Source organism: Acipenser ruthenus, chromosome 12 (assembly GCF_902713425.1).
Source record: "Acipenser ruthenus chromosome 12, fAciRut3.2 maternal haplotype, whole genome shotgun sequence".
Taxonomy (NCBI): Eukaryota; Metazoa; Chordata; class Actinopteri; order Acipenseriformes; family Acipenseridae; genus Acipenser; species Acipenser ruthenus.
In genome coordinates this window covers 4939506-4960775 of record NC_081200.1, presented here as the reverse complement: position 1 = coordinate 4960775, position 21270 = coordinate 4939506, and the positions used below count along the sequence as shown (strand labels likewise).

General features: G+C 36.5%; 2 protein-coding genes across 3 annotated transcripts in view; one reads left to right on the top strand and one right to left on the bottom strand.

The window, feature by feature from the left end:
- Positions 1-1146: 1146 nt before the first annotated feature.
- Positions 1147-9568, bottom strand: LOC117416876 (60S ribosomal export protein NMD3). 2 transcript variants are annotated; one of them, XM_034028331.3, is made up of 16 exons: positions 9352-9568; positions 8718-8778; positions 8386-8520; positions 8144-8240; positions 7817-7897; positions 7447-7575; positions 7185-7275; positions 6519-6597; positions 5650-5746; positions 4935-5052; positions 4335-4480; positions 3844-3956; positions 3002-3074; positions 2574-2680; positions 2201-2271; positions 1147-1893 (listed from the first exon to the last, which is right to left on the bottom strand). In XM_034028331.3, exons 2-16 carry the CDS (start codon positions 8756-8758, stop codon positions 1754-1756), a joined length of 1518 nt encoding a protein of 505 aa, XP_033884222.1. In that variant the 5' UTR covers positions 8759-8778; positions 9352-9568; the 3' UTR covers positions 1147-1753. The 2 variants fall into 2 exon arrangements, with proteins under 2 accessions (XP_033884222.1, XP_033884220.1); XM_034028329.3 differs by having other exon boundaries at positions 9369-9568.
- A 1203-nt stretch (positions 9569-10771) lies between these two features.
- Positions 10772-21270, top strand: part of LOC117417161 (protein phosphatase 1L) — a 39172-nt gene continuing 28673 nt past the window's right edge. Inside the window, exon 1 of the mRNA XM_034029075.3 lies at positions 10772-11631. Coding sequence (XP_033884966.2) covers positions 11233-11631 — 399 coding nt within the window. The 5' untranslated portion in view covers positions 10772-11232. The remainder of the gene's footprint in view (positions 11632-21270) is intronic.

Sequence of the window (21270 nt, the reverse complement as noted above, 5' to 3'; positions counted from 1 at the left end):
AAAGAAAACTTTCTTCAGAATATCTTCATGACAAAGAGGACAAATACAGGATTATTTACATTGGTAAGGCTTCCCAAATGTCTTAGAGAGGTTGAATAATTAGCACCACTCAGCAAACCTAAACTCAAAAATAAACTGTAGTTTGATATTTTAGTTATTTACTTGCTATGTATCCATCACTCCAATGGTCTTGCGCCTATTGGGTCATGTGACCTAGAAGAGGACTTGATACCAAGAGGCAATAGCTCATCATGTTTATGCACATCCTGGGAATGTACAGGTATGATGTGAATGCTAGGTGTGACAATGGCATTAACAGTGTAAAAACACACTCCACCCATCCCACGCCCAAAATGAATCATGTAAAAGGTTCCTTCTTAACACTTTGCTTCCTGCTCATCCTGTCCTGTTACAACTTTGTTTTTCTTTTTATATAAAAAGAGTTCTGGCTTTATCCTGTGGTAAATACTCTGCCAGTTTGGTCCCATGCTTCTCAATACAGGGTAAAAAAACCATTGAATTGAGTAAACATGTAATGAGTGTTAGAGGCTGAGATAACTACCTGCCCAGCTTCCATCACAAACACCCCTCTTTCAAATCCACACTGGTGCACTTACTCAAGCTATAACCAGCCAACAAGACAAGCAACAACGCAAAGGTGTGGCAGTGGCTCCCTGGGGAGATAATGCACCTGCTATCGAGTGTTGACACATGAACAGTAACAGAGACCTGAGCTACATTCCATTTAGTTTATTTTAGTTGCTGTAGATACCAATGGACCTTTGAAATGCATATTCATTGGGCACTTAAAATAATACTGCTTTGCCTCAATGATGCCTATAGACCTACTTAATGATTAAAAAAATAAATTCTCCCACTGCAATATAAGTCTAATTCACTAGTGCCCCCTACTGGTTAAAACATATATTTTCTCTAAAACTATATGGGTGCCTTCTTTAATGATTGCAATGACAACATCCGAGTTGGGGTATACGGGTATATTTTTCGCAGCCTAGTTGGAAAAAACATCACAGTGGTCTGTCAATGGGCTCAAAAATGGTCAAAACCTGGTTATAGTGTGACAGTATAATTTTATTATAAATTCTAAAGGACATGTGATGTGCAACGTGACCATGGCCATACTGGTTTCAATGTTTTCCTAGCAATGTTTATTTCACTGAAATGCAGATAAATGAATCCATATTAATATTGTACTTCTCTGTTCAAATGTCATCACGACCCACACAAATTCATATCTAAACAATCCAAGTTATGTACTGCTTAACACAGCATGTTATACCAATGGCCTACTTAAAAGCAGTGCAATCACACAACAAACATTTCACCACACCACTTTAACCGCAGCATCTTTGGATAATGGAGCGCAATTTGAAAACGGAATATTTCACTGCACACTAAGTCAATGATTGGTAAAGCCATTGATTAGTAAATGGATACATGTGTAAGAAATAAATTGCAATACTGTTATTTTCAATAATTTTGTTTTGCATTGGGTATAACATTATTCATAAAAGCAGAGACTACAATACATTTGACTGGCTTTTAGCTTAACAAAATACATATGAGGAGTACATCTTTTAGAGTAATTTCTTTAAACATGCACAATATTGATTGTGAAAATGTTACTCTAATATTTCAGATTACAAATATTGAATTCCACAACCAGTGAAAATAAACACATTAAAAGTTGCGGTTTTGATAATCTGAAGAGCACTGTTTTTGGAAAGATGGTTCATGCAGTTGTTATCATATCTGCCCCCTCTCCACCCGTTGCATCTTCAGAAATATTCAAGTCCTCCAACATTTCCACCAAGGAGACCCGAGGAGCCCCATCATCATCAGTGTCACTTTCCACTGGGATTTTCGAAGCATCTGGAAACACGTTTTGCAATATAAATCCAACAACATACTGTTTGTCACAAAAGCAGTGTAATTTTGTAGAACACATGGTCTTCCCAATACCAGCTTTCAACCGATAACATTTTTAAATCTTAAATCACTAAACAGCACCACTGTAAACAGTTTACAGAATTACTTGATTTCTTCACATTTTTAGACCCGATGACTGAATTCTGCCTATATCATTTGATCTTGACTTCATTATTATTATTTTTATAACTTATTATTCATTTATTATAAAAAATAATTGCCATAAAGATCAGACCTTGACTATGCTTACCTCTAAAAATGTTAATATTTTTTCGGAGGGCTTCATCTTCTTCAAGGTCTTCAAGAAAGTCCTGGTACTGCCTGAAGAAGGAAAAAAGACACCACTTACCTCTACAGTGCAGATGCAAACCTAATACTATATAACAATTGAACAGGGTTTACCATCATTACTTTGGCTAATACAGAGCAAAACTGGTGTATATGGTGCTAACTAGTAAACAGTTATTAATAGTAGCTTCTTCAAGCAGTATCTGCATGCTTTTGTGGATTTGGGACAAGAGGGTCACAGCAGCAGGGTTTACAAAAGGTTTTAAAACACAGAGAAATCTCCTAGGACATGAAAATGAAGCATAGATGATCCGCTGCTCAATTAACAAGATTACCTCTCGTCATCTGTGTCCATGCCTTCCCGTTCCCTTTCCATTTCTTTGAGCCTCCAGTTCCTACGACGCTGCCTCCTGCTGCGGTCAAACCTCTTCTTAATCAACACCTGAAATTAGAACGCATGAAATTAAAATACACCTTAGCTAAAAAAATTACAATCATAATATTAGATCTGTTAACTAACAAACATACTGGGCTTCAAATTAAAAAGTCACCAAAATAAAACTTATAAGATTTTAGTACACCACGAGATATGCCGAGCGTACACTAGAGGGCAACATAGCTTTAACTTTTGTAGGTTTCTTACCTTCACCCAAATCAAAGAAAGGATTGACAACCGTATTGATCCTTAAAATGTATTTTTTGAAAGCAAAATAAGTTTATCTATAGACGGTGTTTTATAGAAAGAAAAAAAAAAACCACTTACCACATCAGGAATATGATGAGGGTTCATTTTATTTACAAACTCATCATTAACATTGGAATTGGCAAGATCGAACCTTAAAACAAAGAATAGAAGTGTTTTCAAAAAGGTGAAAGCATTGATAACTTTTGAAAGTTGCTGACTTGTGTTGAACTGTACAGTATAGACAACAACTAGTTTTGCGAACAATGAAAAAGTACTGTAATTTTAAACGTTGGTTGCAAGGCACGAGTTGTAATTGTAGCAACTGTATTAAGAAATATGACCCCATTGCAGTGACCATTTAAATAGCCTAAACCTATCCCATAACACAGGTTTATAGCCATTTTGTTTATTGATCCGTGCAGAGACCCCGGTACTGGAATGAACAACTGCCCTTGCAGCTGGCTTAGTATAGCATTTTGTGCCCAGGCGTAACATCGTAAATTTGGTGGGGGAGGAATGAGGTGCCAGTGGGCTGGAATAGGTCTCCATGTTTTTCCTGTGTCTCTGATTTAGCTGTGGGAGGTTAATCAAGGGCAGCACTGGCAGATTTTTTTTTGCAACACATATTTTGGAAGTAATTCAGCCAAAAAGTAGCCAAAAAACACACTTACTTTTAAGATTAATATATATTACAAAAGTATAAGTGCTATATATTTATTTCAAATAAACACGGATACGTAATGTTATAAACTATTTATGCATCTCCTTTGCTTGTTCTTTTCTCACAACTTACAGTACCAGAACTGCTGTTTTTTTTGTTTGTTTGTTTGTTTGTTTTTTAATCTGATGAGATCAAATGCGGTAGGTCTAGGGGGAAAAAAAAAAATCAGGGTTAAGGGTTATTTAGATAAAATACCTACCCCAAAACCAAGTCCCCATGATTCAGAAGATGTCCCAGATGCGTATGACAATGATACTGCTGGCTTGTGTTCATCTCTGAGGTTTTCTGTACCCACACACCTGCAAGGACGTGCTTAAAAAAACAAACATATAAACTAAAACTCACATTTCTTGTTGAACTACAAAATGGAAACTGGCAAACAAAATAATACATTTTGTAACCATTACACCTGGCATCTATTCATAAATTGCTATGCTCATTGACTTCTTGTCTAGTCCATCCGGCCTGCGCCCAACTTTAGTACTATATCTGGACCACAAGCTTCTATCTACAGTCTTGTTTCTGACCGTGGGGCTGCAAGAGGTATGAATTTAAGTTGCAGATCCTCTGACGGAAATGATGCAAGCTGCAATAAATTGGTTTTGTCACATAACCGCAGGGTGCACCGCAGTTTTTTTTTTTAATACTTCAAAAAGTCACATCTGTAGTTTTCCGAGTGCAAGTTCTTACTTTGTTGGATCTCATGCCAGCTCCAGCTCCTTGCTTCTGATCTCTGACAGTTTCTATATCCATCACAATAAACTCCTCCAGCTGCCGGGGTGAGCAGAGGCTGTGAAACGGGGAGCGCCAATAAGTGTTTCCGTCAACCTCAGCAACTAGATTTTAAAAAGGAAAACGTACAGTTATAGTTACAAATGTAAAATTGGCATTGAATCATAGAACTCAATACTAATCATTGTGCTCTAGGCAGGGATTGTATTTTGCCATATCAGCACTAGTCTTCAAACTCCATCATTCAATTCATTCAACGGGCCACATTTCCAGATGTGGAGTGAAAGGCCAAAAATACACTTTGTAAAACAAATGCCATGGTTTTTTTTTATCCTGGGTTAGTGGTAATACTGAACATGTGTTTTTTTTTTTGTTTTTTTTTTGGACAGGAGCATACAGATGTCAGTGGTTTACTGTACTGGGAAAACCAAGAACAGTTATACACAAACGAATAGCGACCTGAAAAAAACAAATCATGATCCTTTTAAAAACTCATTAGATCACTTAAAATAAAACAAACAACCACAAGTAACCCTGTAAACAACAAAAGAAACCTACTCTGCAGGGTACGGGGGTCAATAAGGTGAATGGCGCTTGTCACTCTGATGCACACACAGATCTGACTCATGTTCCCAAGGCTCTGGGCCAGTCGTGGGGGCAGGCACACTACATTGTCCTGCAGGAATAAAAACAGATACACCATATTTATCAGCAACAGAATGGACCCCTCTGTGGTATCCTTTACCACGATCAGTAAAGTGGAGTGTCAACTAATATCTACCATTTACACAATCCTGAATTACAAAAAACCCACACTGCTAACTGTCTTGGATAATGGCTTTAGAGATCCTTTGAATTGTTTAGTTGTCACTTTATACAGTGAATGGTGCACTTCACATCATACTTACATAATATCTAATGCAATGTGAATGAAGAAATGTCAGCCCACAATTTTGTGGTTGAATACCTATCCTGATCAATACCAGACATCAAACAGGGAAATGCCATTCTTTTGTGTCATACTCCAAGAGAGTATGGAATAGGAGATCATGTGCATTGCATGTGATGGAGGTGTGGTGTACTGCTGCAAGCAGTATCTAAACTACTTGCAGTGCACTTAAACCTGTTCATGCTTAAACTCATTTTTCATTTATTTATTATCTTTGGGGGAGGGGGGGGAGGGCGTGTAGGCCTTTCTAATAAAACGCATCCACTATTAGCACTAAGATTTTAAAAAGGGAAAAAAGAATAAAAAATAAAACCAGAAACATACCTTGCAGATGGGTACAATCTCCACAGAGAAGGTGCTCTTATAATTGAACGTGCTAGTGTGGATGTCATGGGAGATCAGACGCTGAGATGTTTTCGACCTTTAGAAAAAGAAAAAAGGTGATATTTCTTTTAGATGACCACTAGGAAAAAATGGGTACTTATAATCTCTTACCAAAATCTTGGTAACTACTGTAGCAAGATTCACTTTTAGTGTCTACCTGGTGCCGATGCACCAGTTTTGTCAAACTGCTGCTGTTTATACTGTACATTAAAATGTTGAGATGAACCACCTAAAATAAAAATGGAACTAATTGATTGCATGTACAGATGAACCTGCTTTATATCACGATTGCCGTGCAGGCAGAATGTGATATAAACCGGGTTTCACGTTTGCCTAAGACAGCACATTCCGAGTGTGAAAAAAACAAAGAAAACTAACGGTGAATTAAAGAGCCGTGTTTTAATACTGTACATTTAGTCGTTCTTTACATTTAAACAAACGTATATAGTTTACTGCAGAACAAATACGTTTTGTATCTAACTGGAACAAAACAGTTTGTGTCATTATCTAAAAAAGGCACGACTTGTCGACTGATGAGAGCTATCAATTAGGCGTTGCGCTTGGTGGTTTTTTGTGTGCATTTGTATAAGACTGACTATGTTAAAGTAGAAAAATATGCTGACTTTGGTGTTTTGTAAGCTGCACAAAACATGACAATAAGCAGGTTTGTGAGATGATATTAAGAGGTAATTTCTCAAATAACCTATGGTGCACAGCGAGTGGTTTTTGAAATATCGTGATAATAAATGGGGTGCGATATTAAGTGAGGTGATATAAAACAGGTTCATCTGTACAGTCATCTGTTATACCTGCATGGAACCGTGCACTGCAGGAAGTCCATCATCTTCTGTCCATGTTGCTTCAAAGCATAGTAGAAGTCGATTCCATCTGCAAAGAAAGTCACAGAAACCATCAACAGATGTGAATATAAATTATAAAAATTCGACCTCTCTGAAGATACAGCAGTAGTAGATACGTTAACTTTGTGGACAGATTGGACCAGACATACTGTCTTGCCCCATGTGCTGGCCAAAAAAAAAAAAAAACAAAAAAAAAACAGTAATCGTCATCCCAAATGCTTAGGCATGCATAAAGATAATCAAATGAGTGCTATTTTAACCATCACACTGTTCCAACTTTGACAGATCACTTTATTAATGAAGCATATCACAAACCCTTAGTTGTGTGTAGGTTCAAACCACCAAGAACCCTTCTTAAATAATTCATGAAACCCTCCACTTAGTATCACCAACCACACTCCAAACTCTCTGCTATTCACAAGCAATGGGAATGCTCAGCGCAAACAAGAAACAGATCTGAAGGGACCACTACAGGATGTTACAATCACTACAATCACTACAGGATGTTACAATCACTGTTACACAAATACCTCCCAATATCAAGCAAAAAAAAAAAAAAAAAAAAAAAAATTAGTTGTACTATACTGAAATCTTCCATTTTATGCAGTTACATACCATGGGTTTCTTTAATACGAAGAGTATTCTGATGCAATTTGTGCTTCAGAATCATCTGCTCCAGGTAATAGAAAGTCTTCTTGTGAGAGGTCTGCAAGAAATATTATTTCAGAACTATTTCATCACAGTTTATGAAATTCAAACAGTATATCTACAGTATTTACCAGTATCGAGATGGAAAGTGAAGACAATAAAACACAATAAAATTAAAACTCCTGTTTTGCAAATAATACATTCCACTGAAACAACTTTAAATATTCACCTTCTGTCTGACTTGTACCACTGCTTTCCAGAAATCCTTTGCTTCAATGCGGTGGCAGTCATCACACATCTGTGACTGAATTACAAACTCAACCACAAACACCTGCTGAAGTATGGCTCCATTCATAACCTAAAAAAAAAAAGTTAACTGCAATGAATGAAAAAAAACACATGCTAACTGAATCTCCTTTTGGTTAATATGGAAGACAGTACTAGATCTGCAAGACCATACCAATTGAAATTAACCAGACAGCGGGTAGGGTTTATAAAGTTTTTTTTTTACAAAATGTTTATTAGTTACTTTTTGATAAATTTTTAAAGGTTTCCCCAGAAACATAGTTTTCACTTTTAATTTAGTTACTTTTACTCACCTCTTTTTGTATTGTCAGCTTCACTTTAACTCTTTTGGAGTGTGGCTCAGTCCATACAAAGCCTGCATCAATCAATCGAACCTTACGTAAATAAACATTTTTAAAAAAATTATAATCAATCCAAAAATGACAATTGGTTTGTTACAATACAGTACAACTTTGAAACATTTGTTGTAAAGTACAGTTACCACATGAACTAGCATGTCAAATCAAACAGCTCAGGCAGAACCACCGACATTTAAAATGCCATGCAAAACATAGACGGCAGTTGCAATGTACAGTATGCCTTTAAAAAGCAATCTAGCAATTGGAAGAATAATACTGTACCTTAGTCATTGATGCCTTCAGTTTTTTCAAGCATAAGGTAAGCAGTTCCCTGGATTCCAAAGCACATTGCATCCAAGTGGCTGGAGGCTGAAGATACCTGGAAAACACTTACTGAAATTAATCATCAAGAGGAGGATTACAAGTGTGGGGCAACTCACTATATAAAAATGTAGGAACTGGTTAAATGCAAGAATTCTCTGTAAGTGTAAAACTATATATATATTTACACACAGTATACATACCTTTCACATTGTTTGCAAAAATGAACAGAGACTTGTTTTGGGATTCCTTCTGTGATGTCCACGTGAGTTCTTAAACAAGCAACACACATATTGGCTGGGTTTGGGGCAATGGGGGTGCCGCATTCACAGCACAGGCTAAATTATGAAGAAAAAAGAACAGTTATTGTATTTAATTTTCTATTTCAAGATGTTGGAATATATTTGTCAAATGCACAACAAACGTTGGTTCAACAGAGCACACACACAAAGGTTCTACATTTACAGAAAACCTAAATAGTATTAGTCACTTTTAATAGAAAAATAATGTATTAATGATGTTAAATAATACTTACATGTTACCCTGGCTGCTTGCTGGTGCTTGCATGTACTCCATTTACGTCTCAGTGTGTCGTCCTAAATACAATAGTAGTTGAATAACGTTAGAATACCCTTAGTTTAAGCAACTGAATTTCCATTAAATACACTGTTGTATAAAAACGATCGAACAATTTGACGCCAAAATACTCCCAATTTACAAAATCACTCCGAGTCCTATTGTCTACCTAGTCGCATGCAGCGAGTATAATCACATGCGTGGATAGCTTCACATCAGTTTTTTCTTTCTTTCTTTCTTCCTTTTTCTCTCTCTCCATAGATCGATAGATTGATAGATTTAAAAGGAGGCTGAACTGCACTGTACAAAAAATTAAGTTTATATATATATATATATATATATATATATATATATATATATAGTTATTGCTCAAACATATACGTATAGAACTTAGTGACATCATAGATTCCCTGCTGAATTCAAGGTTGTTTTATTATCAAGACTCCTTGTTTAATTAAAGTTTGTTTTAACCATATTTAGAATTATGTACGCTGTTGCAGTAAACCGTTGCAATGTAACTTAACATAACGTCTACTAGATCACTAATGTACGATTAAATTACATAAAGAACAACAGGATCCATGACAAATTACCTTTGGGATAAACCTACCAGTTCCCGTTAACCTCGTGTTTTCTGAATTGTATTAAAGGCTGACAGGAAATAATGTAACTGATTATTATTTTCTCATTTTCTTGTCCACATGCTCCGTGAATCTCCACGTTTTTTCTCGATCTCGGTTGACACTGTGATGACGTCCCAAGCTGCCCAGAGTGGAAGGACCCCATACTCTGGGTGCCTAAACAGCGCCTGCACCGATACGTGCCACAACACACAGTACCACAGGTTGATTTTTCTTGTTCAATTAAAAAATAGAGAGAGACATTTTATTTGCAAGTTGTAGGATCAACTTTATAATAATATATGCAACAATGTTCCATAATAATGTCCCATTATACTTTTTGTCAGACTTCTATGATCTTAAGTGGGCAACATGATAGGTAGAGAGCACTGCATCTGCAGAAATGAGACAGCATTCTATACATTTAAAAATGTATATTGAATTACACGAGGGGGGTGTGGGTCTTATTATGGCATATGAGTGTATACGTTTTTTCCATACACAAACAATAACATTTTTATGTAATCCATTTATAAAAGATATTGATTTCATTCAATTACAACGTTCTGCAGTATATGCAGTGGGTTGGACACATATACCTTTTAGTGTAGTGGTACTGCATGCTGTTAGAATTATACTTAAGCTCCACTGTAATGTTGCAGTGACTATTTCCCACTGAAGAAAAGGGCCTCAATGTGTCACGATACTTCTATGAAACAATGAACTTATTTTTACAAATATGTCCCCCTCCCTAATAGACAACCATTTTCTAAGACTTGTTATTCTACATTTTAGTGTTTTGGACATAATTTGACAGCGATTCCTCTCTGTTCAGTTCACAGTGACTGGGATACTGTTACATGCATTGGCAGGTGAAAAACAGGAACTATCAGTACTGGCACATCTTTTCCACGCAGCTGTCGTTTGTCTCCAATTGACTATGTTTTTGGTGAATAAACACTACATGTGTATATGTATATGTATGTATGGGGGGGGGGGGGGGGGGTAAGAATTGTACCATTATTACTTGTTTGTAGGTCTAATTCCCATGATATTTTAATTTGAAAGTGTAGTCAATTTAGAATGAAATAGTAAAGAGACGTACATCAGACACACAAAACTGCCGTCCCTTTTCTGGAATATATAAAGGCATGCACTTTGCGCCTTTCCGCTTGCCGTCCGAATAATTTCTAGTAGAATGTGCCAAGCAAAATATAAGGGGCTTTGTACGGGCATTCAGTGTATTTCAAGAATATAAATCTTTTCATGTATATGTTAACCAGTCTTAATAAAATAAATACATGAATAAATAAAAAGCGGCATAATAGCAGTTTTTTGTCTGGTAATAGTACGTTTTAGGGGAATAAATTGGTGACCCCCACCTGTACTCAATGGAGTGCTCCACAGAGTGGTATGCGGCAGCAATGGTTTGATACTGGCAGTTTGCAGTCGGGCAAGAGAATGCTGAATTGATAGGGGCTGCACTAACAAGGTTGCTTTAAACAAACGCGGCTCGTTCTTACCACGTCCAGGTATAATAGTATTTGTCTCTATGTTGAGTTTGCTGGTTTAAGACTTTAGATATTACTGTGACTATTGCAAATAATAGGATGCCAGCTGTATCTCTGAAAATGAGAATCTTGCTTGCAGCATCCTCAACACTGTTGTTATTGAGCTGAAGAAAGAAAAAATAATAGAAACAATACATCTACATTGACCTGGGGGCATTGACATTGTTGTTGAGCTACAGCATTCCGATTTGCTATACACCTTTCAGTTGCAAAAGTATGAACTGATTTGTTCATTTAGCAGTGAAGAACCTTTGCCAGTATCGTTTTTGTGTGTATAAATTAAATGATAGAAGATACAATGACGTTATTGTCTCTCTTGGGTCGGATCATGCGTTATTTCTTACTGAGACCAGAAACCTTGTTCCTGCTATGCATTAGCCTGGCCCTTTGGAGCTACTTCTTCCACACGGATGAAGTGAAGACGATTGTCAAGTCGAGCAGGGATGCCGTGAAGATGGTTAAAGGAAAGGTAGCGGAGATTATGCAGAATGACAGACTGGGAGGTCTTGATATCCTGGAGGCTGAGTTCTCGAAAACCTGGGAATTCAAGCGCCACAATGTGGCCGTGTATTCGATACAAGGCAGGAGAGAACACATGGAAGACCGCTTTGAAGTCATCACTGATTTGGTCAACAAGACTCACCCGTCCATATTCGGAATATTTGACGGCCACGGAGGAGAGGTAGGTTATGCCGTTTATATGCTCGTGTTTTTTTTTTTTTTTTTATATATAGGTAGTAAAAATAATATTTATAATCTACTGAGTTATCAATACATCTTTTTTTCAGTTGAGTTTATACGCAGGTTCTGTGTGTGTCTGAAGTGACAATGAACAGCAACAATATGGTGCAATACATTTTGTCAGATGTGCTCAGTACTGTATTGTGACAGAAATATTTAAAGTACCCTCCTGAACAATTCCTATATGTTTGGGACTTGTTATTTACTTTTAATGCAGTATTATGAAATATGAAAGTTTATTTACTCAAACGTGTATCTTGTTATAGGAGATATACCGTGTAAAATGACATGGATTGAAAAAGACAGTACCTAAATAAATAAAGAATAGTCTGCAATGTGAAGTTAATTTGTTAATACATGAATTATGTATTAAGGCTTATTTTTCTAAATCTAGCTGTTCAATACAATCTCACAGTCCCTAGTTATCTGTGCGTGTAAAATGTTCTCTTTGGCCAAAGAGCCATCTGTCGTATTGCACAAGGGGATCGTTCAAATGGATTGTGTCCTGAGAATGACCATTGGCTCAAGACATGGGCCAGGTCTTTTGCGCTGGATTACACATTTATTGGTAACTGCTGTAAACTATATTTATACAGCACCGTTTTCACATGCATAGTTTATATTGAGTGTAAATGAGATATAAAGTATTTGTTTCAATGAACAACGCCATGATTATATATATATATATATATATATATATATATATATATATATATATATATATATATGTACGTATATATATGTACGTATATATAAGTACGTGACATATCCTAACACTTATCTTATTATTTACCAAATCCTTGCTAAATGTCAGCAGCGCTTAAGGTTTTATTGACTTGACTGCAGACAGTCGCAGCCTGTTCCCCCATGATACTTTGTGCTTGTTTTGAAATGTAAACAAAGAATCGATTCAAGGAAACGGATCAATATTAAAAACCAAATAAGAACATTTAGATGGGAGCATCTATATTATACTGCCTTGAACAAGAATGAACCCTGGAGAACACAATGGGATTACATCAATGTACTGTATGAATGAATAATACACTTCAAACAGTGGATGATAAACACCTTTAAAAAGCACTTCAGGGGAAAAATATTTAGGCTACGAAAATATATATTTGAGGATATATGCTATACACATTGCAGGCTATTTTGTACATTGGTCAGTTAGCAGCATGTGTAATAAATATGTTTGTTCGTAGTATTATTACAGTACGGTACAATCTGTAGGGTTTACAAAAACATGCATCACACTGTGTTAGTGGGAATTTATTTGGGTGTATTTGCCAGCGGAAAAACACAAACCTAATCCACGAGTTTGAATCTGTGTGTTAGCCAATCTATACTAAAAAAATAGGTGTTTTAAAAGGGTACATCTAGCCTCAGCACTGTGCAGAATGTGCTCTTTCTGTACCAGGTACTAGAAAACGTCTTGTTTTATACAGTAAGTCGTTCCTGTTTAGATATTTCCCTATGACATCCTCTAAAGGTTCCGTTAAGATGCTCAGTTCTCTGAGACACTTCATGGCATTAAATATTAAACAGTGCAGTCTGTATGCTTGCCCTCGGTTGGGGGGTTGCCTTTTCTCTTTTGTTGAGGACCAATGCTAGCTAGTGATAATAACATAAATTGATCATGATGCCAGAACTCTGCCTGATCTCATCAACTGTGACCTTGTTGTCAGCTTCATAGCTGCGTGAGCAGGTGACATCCCCAGACTGTCTCTAAACTACGTGGCAGAACTCCTAAACAGCCCCACCAGCACCCATCACACGTGACAGCCATGATCTTACAAAGCTTCCATTGGGCAAGTGTTGAAGTTTTTAAAAGAATCCTGCAGCCTGGTTTACTGCAGATAAAGCAGTGTGTATTAATTGCTGATATAACAGATCCAACTAAATCTATGCAGTGCATTTGTAAGCCAGCTTGAGACTCCTTTAATGGGAAGTGAAATATCACATTACAATAGTAGTAGGATCTGTGTAAGTGTCAGGGTACAGTATATGAGTCTGTGAACACCTGCTTAGCTAGAGCTAAATCCCAGTGCCAGTTCAGTTAATCTGTGTCCCCAGTCTTTTAAAATTGAGAAGAAAGAAGACCTTAATGAAAAGGTAATGAGCTTCAAAAAAGACCTTAGTATTTTATTCCACAATTAGTACTACATACATACTGAAGCTGCTGTGATTGCTCTCCATTCACTTCTTAGCCATGTTGTTCTGGAAGTAATTGTGTGTCTTCCAGTCACATAAACAAGATGCACATCACAGCAGCTGTTACAGATGCCAGTAGAATAAATGTATATGCTATAGGAAGATGTGTATTTTTAGTTTTTCTTTATATTTGATTTTAATATAAAGAGTACAGGAGTTGGAATTTGTAGTAATGAACATGTCATATCATTTTTCTTCAGTGTATGCTTGAATGACTTCAAGGCATCTAGCATGGATTTTAGGTTCTTTTTTTTTTTCTTTCTTATTTCTTCATATAGACAAGGTCTAGTAATTTCCCAAAGGGCAACAAACATGTCCTGTAATAAATTCAGAGTTTTTATTATGGCTACGAATTGCCAGATAGCTGTCCTCGAAATTACACAGCTGGCAATAAAAATGAATTTGTTTTCTGTGTGACTTGTGCAATTGCTGCAAGGCAACAAGTGTGCGTTGTGATAACACCGCAGCCCACAAAGTGAATTGAGTTGCTCCAGATAATCGGTAAATGTGTGAGCAGCTCATTTCACATCAGTGGTTTGCAGTGTTGCAATTGTTGGGGCATGGGGTGCCTTTTTGGGGAATACCCCTTTACATGAGATTTAATGATATTAATCTATATTAGTCCTGCATAAGGATGTGATTATTTACACAAATGTTTTTTTTTTTTTTTTTATGGAATTCAAGGGTCTTCATTTATTCTAAACAGCAGAACATGTGAATACTGCTCCTGTTCAGATAATTAAACACTAGTAGGAATATATAACTCTGCTCAAAACTTTAGACCAGTAGCTAATAATATATTTTATTTTAGTGTAAAACCATCAAACCTTTTTACAATAAATCCCAGACTAGTATTTCAAATAAGTTAAATAGTCTCTAGTATATTTCTGTCTGTAAAAGTGTGTAAAATGCTAGAGAAGGTCCCATTTTTCTCATTTAAACAACAGCACATATAAGCAGTCACACTTTACCTTCGAGAGTAAAAATCCTTTATACTGTTTGTCAGTTCATAGACATTTACTGTATACAGTAGACTCCAAAGTATTCTCCCATACATTATGAGGTTAATTTTTTTTCAAAGGTGTTGCCTTACATTCTTGTATTGCCCATTATACAGTATTTGAAGCAGATTGTACTAGCTTTCGTGTACACTACAGCATTTGAGGCATTTCAATTATTACAGTTTTTCTATTTTCAGCGTGACAGTGATAGTGAGTTGATAGCTACTTATTGCATACAGTGTGACTCAAATGTATTCATGTGTGAGGTTAATGTATTTCCCAAATGTGTACTTTTATTGAAATGTATTACATCGTAAAAACCTATTACAGTCAGTGACATGTCTGAATGTATTTGATGAGATAATTCAAGTTTTCCAAATCTTCCTTCATTTAGGACGAAAAAAAGGATTCAGCCACAGCAAAAACAAACCGTTTACATTTAGTGTGTGGATTATATTATCTGGGATTCGAACCTAGGATCAAATGGGTCAGTAGTCTTTTTCCTGGAACTTGGAAACGGCAACGTCTTCCTTTTTAATGTGAGATTTCTATTAAAGCACTTAAAGCACTTTTCAACGTTTAGTTTTCTGAAGGTCACTTATTGCTCTTGTGATTTCACGGTTTTTTGCTGCTGTAGAGTATTGTCTTTCATGCTGACGACAGAAATATTGTAAGTTTGATGGCAGACATTAACCAACTGGTTGGCATGCTGTAATTTTGCCTGTTGGAAACAGAGAGAGCGTAGCCTCATTTGCATATAAATAACATCATTCAAATCGGGCCCTAGTTTTGCTGACGTGACAAAATTGGCTTTGCATGAAATCAATGTAACATTAGTGAAATCTTTACCTACCTAGTAGTAAGCGAGTCTCTGTCGTTAACCCACCGTGCTTATGGCCTTGCATAAGAAAGAGCGAGGTCATATTGTTGAATGAACCAAACACTAATCAAATTCGCCTCCTCCGCATCCTCCCCATAAATACATTTTGAAATGCAGATTCAGGTTTCGTAACAGGACATTGGGGATAATAATGGGGGAATTATTACTAAAAACAATTGTGATATCCACTGATTTTTTTTTTTTTTTTTTTTTTTTTTTTTTTGTTCATTTTTTTTTTTGCACACTAAATTCTAGGTACACTTTCTTATGACCCACACCAGGCTCCAGCATAAATTGGAGACCTTCTGGCAAGAACCCCAGAAGAATCTGATTCTACCAATAAGAGAACACTAGAATATCAATACTGCAAAGAATGAGCACAGTGATCTCCTTTCATCTCCCATAGTTAACCCTCACACTGTGCTCTAAGCTTTTTAAGAGCTGATTCTGAATGTAAAACCGTTTCAAAGAATGCTTTCGAGCATTGTTGGGCACTGCAGCTGTGGCTATCAAATTATATAGATTCTGTATATTTATACAAATGTTAACTTAAGAGATCTAGTGTTGAATATGTTTTATACAAATTTAAATGTGTCATTTAAGTAGTTACGGTATTGGTTACAAAAATCTCTCCCTATTTACAAGGTTGACATGAACTAATGTTTGTTTGAACACAGTTATGATGTCTTGCTTTTTAAGTGATCTAAAATGGACAAGTATTTTATCTGAAGATAATTGGCAGCAATACCCCAGTGAAATAAAATACTGCCTAAAAGCCATCTGTTGAAAAACAAAACACACGCTACACACTGAACTTTTTCAGTGTGTCAACAATAACAGACAGCTATGTAATCAATTTCCTGCCACTGAATTTTTTTTTTAGGAAAGTCATGCTTGGTATGTGGATTTAGAAAAGCGATGTCTATCTAGCTGGATCCATCATCCCGCTGTTTGGAGTGCACTTTGCTGAGCGGCAGTACCAAAAACTTCTGTATTTACAACAAAGCTGCCTACTGAGGGTTTATCTGCTTTATAAAGAAAAGAAGATGAAGATAAAAAAAAAACAGAGCAGGGAATGTTAAAGGTTAAGACTGGTCAAAATGAACATCATGTTGCTTATTCAGATTAGAAGCTATGAAGAATAGCAGTGAGCTGTTCCAAGGTACACGCCTCCCTTTAATACTTCAGTACTGATTGCTGTGAATATTTGCACCTTTTTTTTTTTTTTTAATGGATTTAAGAAAGCATTTGAACAACCACTCAATTCCTTGTTTACCTTTAAAGGGTTAAAAAGGATATGAGATGTGAGATTTGCGCACACAGTGTTAATTTAAATACCCTGTGCACGTTTAGTAGATTTAAACCTGGAAATGAAGCACATTTTGTGAAATACTACTGAAAAGGTGTTATCGTACATGGCTTGTGTCGGTGAAGTCACTCGAGTCAGTTTGATACACACAGTCTGTCTTAAGTGTGATGTTTGCAGCAAAACCTGTGCAGAGATGAGCTTGGCTCAGGAAACCTTGCACCACAGAGTGAACAGAAAAGGAATTGAAATAATTTATAAGAGACACGAACACAAACATTGCTTGCATGTTCCCACACATGTCTAAAAATAACCCCAATTATTTATTTTTCCATTTCATGAAGAAATTTCAGTTTTTAGCTGCCATATACGGTAGTTTGAGCAGAAAAAGAACTCTGGAAAGTATTGTATTTTTTTAGGTTCTTGATGTTAAATGGGAAATGATTATTCTTAAAAAAAAAAAAAAAAAAAAAAAAAAAAAAGCATGAAATTCTTGGCATTTTTTATTCTGGTAAATTTTGCGTCACATGTACGCGTCACATTTTCCTTTATAAGACATTTTTGGTAAATGTGTATTTGATATTTTTTTTATTTTTATATATATATATATATATATATATATATATATATATATATATATATATATATATATATATATATATATAATATAATTTTTTTTTTTTCACAACTACTAGTGAACTGCCTCCTTGCATTCTACTTTGAAGGGTCACACAAAAGTACACAGAAACACAACACAAGAGTCATTGGTAAACAGCAATTGTGATGCCAATTCTCCAACCCATACAGCCAAGAATGTCTTAGTGTTTTCCACATGCTTCCCACATCAAAAGGATCAGGCTTATATTTGTTTGTCAGCCCTTCAAAGAATGCTCCACATGCTTATTAAAGACCGAATAAACATGCTATCTATTCGAAACGGTTAAACTACAAATTTAGGAGTTATTTAAATAATTAGTAGCAATGTGTTTTTTAATAGATAAAAGGCTAGCTGAGCCATCAGTACAACCCAATCTGTACCTCTGTTTCTGCAGTTTAGAGCTCCTGAGTCCATACACATGAGTCTTTCATACATGGCAGCTTTATAATGTCAGCAGCTGCATTGATGAATGATGCATGCTCATTACCCACTTTTGTCTGAACCGCTTTCCTGACATTTTGTAGATGGATTCCCCACTGCATCCCAGCAAAGTCTACCACAAAAAAAAAATCCTGTTCACAAAATGTGACTTGCAGTATAACAAATAAAAGGACATTACACGAGGGAAAATATTAGCTTTATATGTGCAGCGTTTGTGGAAAGACCTTTTCTTTATTTTGTAAATGCAACATTTTGAATCCGTTTTGCACGAATATTATACCTCATGTATACGTCCGCTTCTAACTGATGCAGTTAGAAATGCACAGCTGTCATCAGTTTGCATTGAAAGGCATCTCCAGCTGTCTGGAGAACGGTACCAGCAAATGTTAAAATGCCCTTTCGAAGTTGTGAAACATTGCAGTAGAGCACAATAAAGATGCTTTGTGATAAATCTAACTGTCACCTAAAGATGTAATATTCTGGTTGTTAATAGCTTTAAGGTAAAATAATATTTTTTTTTTACCTGTACTTTGCAGTAGTGGTACAGTTTTTGAAGTAAAATCAGATGAACAAAAAACTGACATCCTGTTAGGTGTAGTGCATGACATGTTTTCTCAAATACATTTTAGGTTGATGTTTTAACTTGTCGGTGTCTGTGATCTATTAGAGAATTAAATTACGTATGGAGCCTGAAGGCACAGAATAAATCTTTCACACTGGAAGGCAAATCCATATCACAAAATAGACACGTTCTCTGTTCTAAAACAACCGCATATTGTTTGGCCCAGACACGGCACATTTGCTAGGAGGCATTTGTAAGAAAAGAGAACATATAGTGTAGGCTTAGATGCTACAGGGCAGGCTTGAGGCATGCTTGTAGGACAATATGTGTGAGAGTCCACATTGCCATCGCATTCTGCCTTTGTGTTCCTCAGATAAATAGAGGATACTGAATGATCATTCATGGTATACAGTTTCTATTCACCGCAGGACATCCTCCTAAGGTATATAAGCATATACCACGAACTATCATTCAGTATTCTGTTTATACCACAAGTATATTTTATAGCAATAAAATGTGTAATTATATATAATTATAATATAGATATTATAATCAATTAGTTCAGGGATTAATTTATTGGCATTGGCTTTACTTAAAGTATGCTTTGACACGGATTATTTTCGAAGCTTGTTTATGACCTCTTTGTGATATAACCTTGAGCTCAGTCTTAAGTGAAATAACAAAAATGTAGCCCATGCTTGTGGTATAAATAGAAATTAATAACATTCATGCCCTCCCCCCCCAAAAAAAAACACAAATATATTTGCCCACAGTGCACCATAATGTCCTGCCCCTCCTCTTCTGATTGTGTGTGTGTGTGAGAACCCTAACAAGCTACAGTAATACTGTGAGTAGGTTAAAGGCACTGAACGCTATCCACTAGTCCTGGTCTGTCCAGACTCCAGGTCTGTCTGGGTGTCCAATAACTCTGTCGAGGTCCATCTGGCAGCAAGGCAGCGGAAATGAGAGAAAGACCCCCAAGATAAATCCGTGCCTGTGCCTGTGTTGCAGATGTGCAATCAGCAGATCCATGTGTGTGTTCCTGACACCCAGCCACTGCAGATGCTTCTTATTTCTTGCCCTCTCATTTCCACAGTGCGTGCAAAACTTCTTTTAAATCAAATGTACACCAGGGAGGGTCCTATTTTAATGATTCATACAGAGGCAGTATTTAGATTATCAGCCATTGAGAGAATTAGAACAGGGCTCAAAAGTAACATTCTTTTCAATTCTGTGTGATGTTTTGTATTGAAGACTGTGTCCTCGGAGTAGGCCCTATGCTTTTACAAATGCCCGAAAACACTTGCATGATCTGAGCAACATTAAGACAGCTTACGACTTTTAACAATCCCATGCCTTTGGCCTCTAAGGACTGGGGTCATGCTATTTTTTACCCTTTATCCTTTTGGATTTTATTCAGTACAGGTTTTTACTGCTTTCAGCATAGAAAAGATACACAAGGTACTGCTTGGCACTCAAGGTATTTTTCTTAAAATGGACCTTCCAGCCAATATTTACACAGCTAATACCAACAGAGTGGTCATGGAAGGGACAATAATATAAAGAGTTTTTTCAGGAAACTATGTCAATCATAAATAAGTTGGCATAAATAATGTCCTTTTTTACATTTCAGATTCATTCAAATGATTATGTATGTGTCTAAGGAAAATGCCACCAGCTGTATGCAATGCTTCTTATTGAGAAGTCTGACTTTCCAAGAATACAGAAGTGCAACATCCATCTGATACTGAAGTCTACCCAAAATGAGTTACTGGAAAATTGACCCAGACTTACTCCCAAGCTGAATCCGATTTATCTGCAGTCCAGAATTCTTGGACTTTTTTCATTTTAGCTCGTTGTTTGTGAACTGATTGAAATCTCTTACCTTTATTGGTAGCATTGGAGCAGAAATGGTTACATATTGAGATGGCCCCAAAATTGTAAAGAGAGAGACAGGCAGCAGTGTGGAGTAGTGGTTAGGGCTCTGGACTCCTGACCGGAGGGTTGTGGGTTCAATCCCCAGTGGGGGACACTGCTGTTGTACCCTTGAGCAAGGTACTTTACCTAGCAGTAGTTTCCACATCAGCGGTTTAGATTTTTTTTGTATTTTCATTGAATTTTTTATATGCCATGCCATTTGTCCTCACAATCTGCTAACAACAAGTACATTGAGGGGGTGATTGAATCTTTCTGGCTGTAGCTGCATCAGCACTAACTCTTAACCTTTGTCTGTGACCTTGTAATGATGAGATGCAGTATGCTGACAGCATCTACGGTAAGGGCATGCATGCGTGAACAACTCTTGTATACTCTCCTTGTAGCAGCATTTGTCCTAAATTCTACCCTCTATGTGCACAGCTATTGCGGCCAGCAAACCATGATTGTGAAATGAGCCCTTATACCTCATCTGTCAATAATGACTTTTAATGTTTTTAAGAAAGTATTTACAGTTTTTACCATTCAATAAGTGCTGGTGGCCCATTGTGTGTCGGTACTGTCCCAATCTTTGCTTTTACAT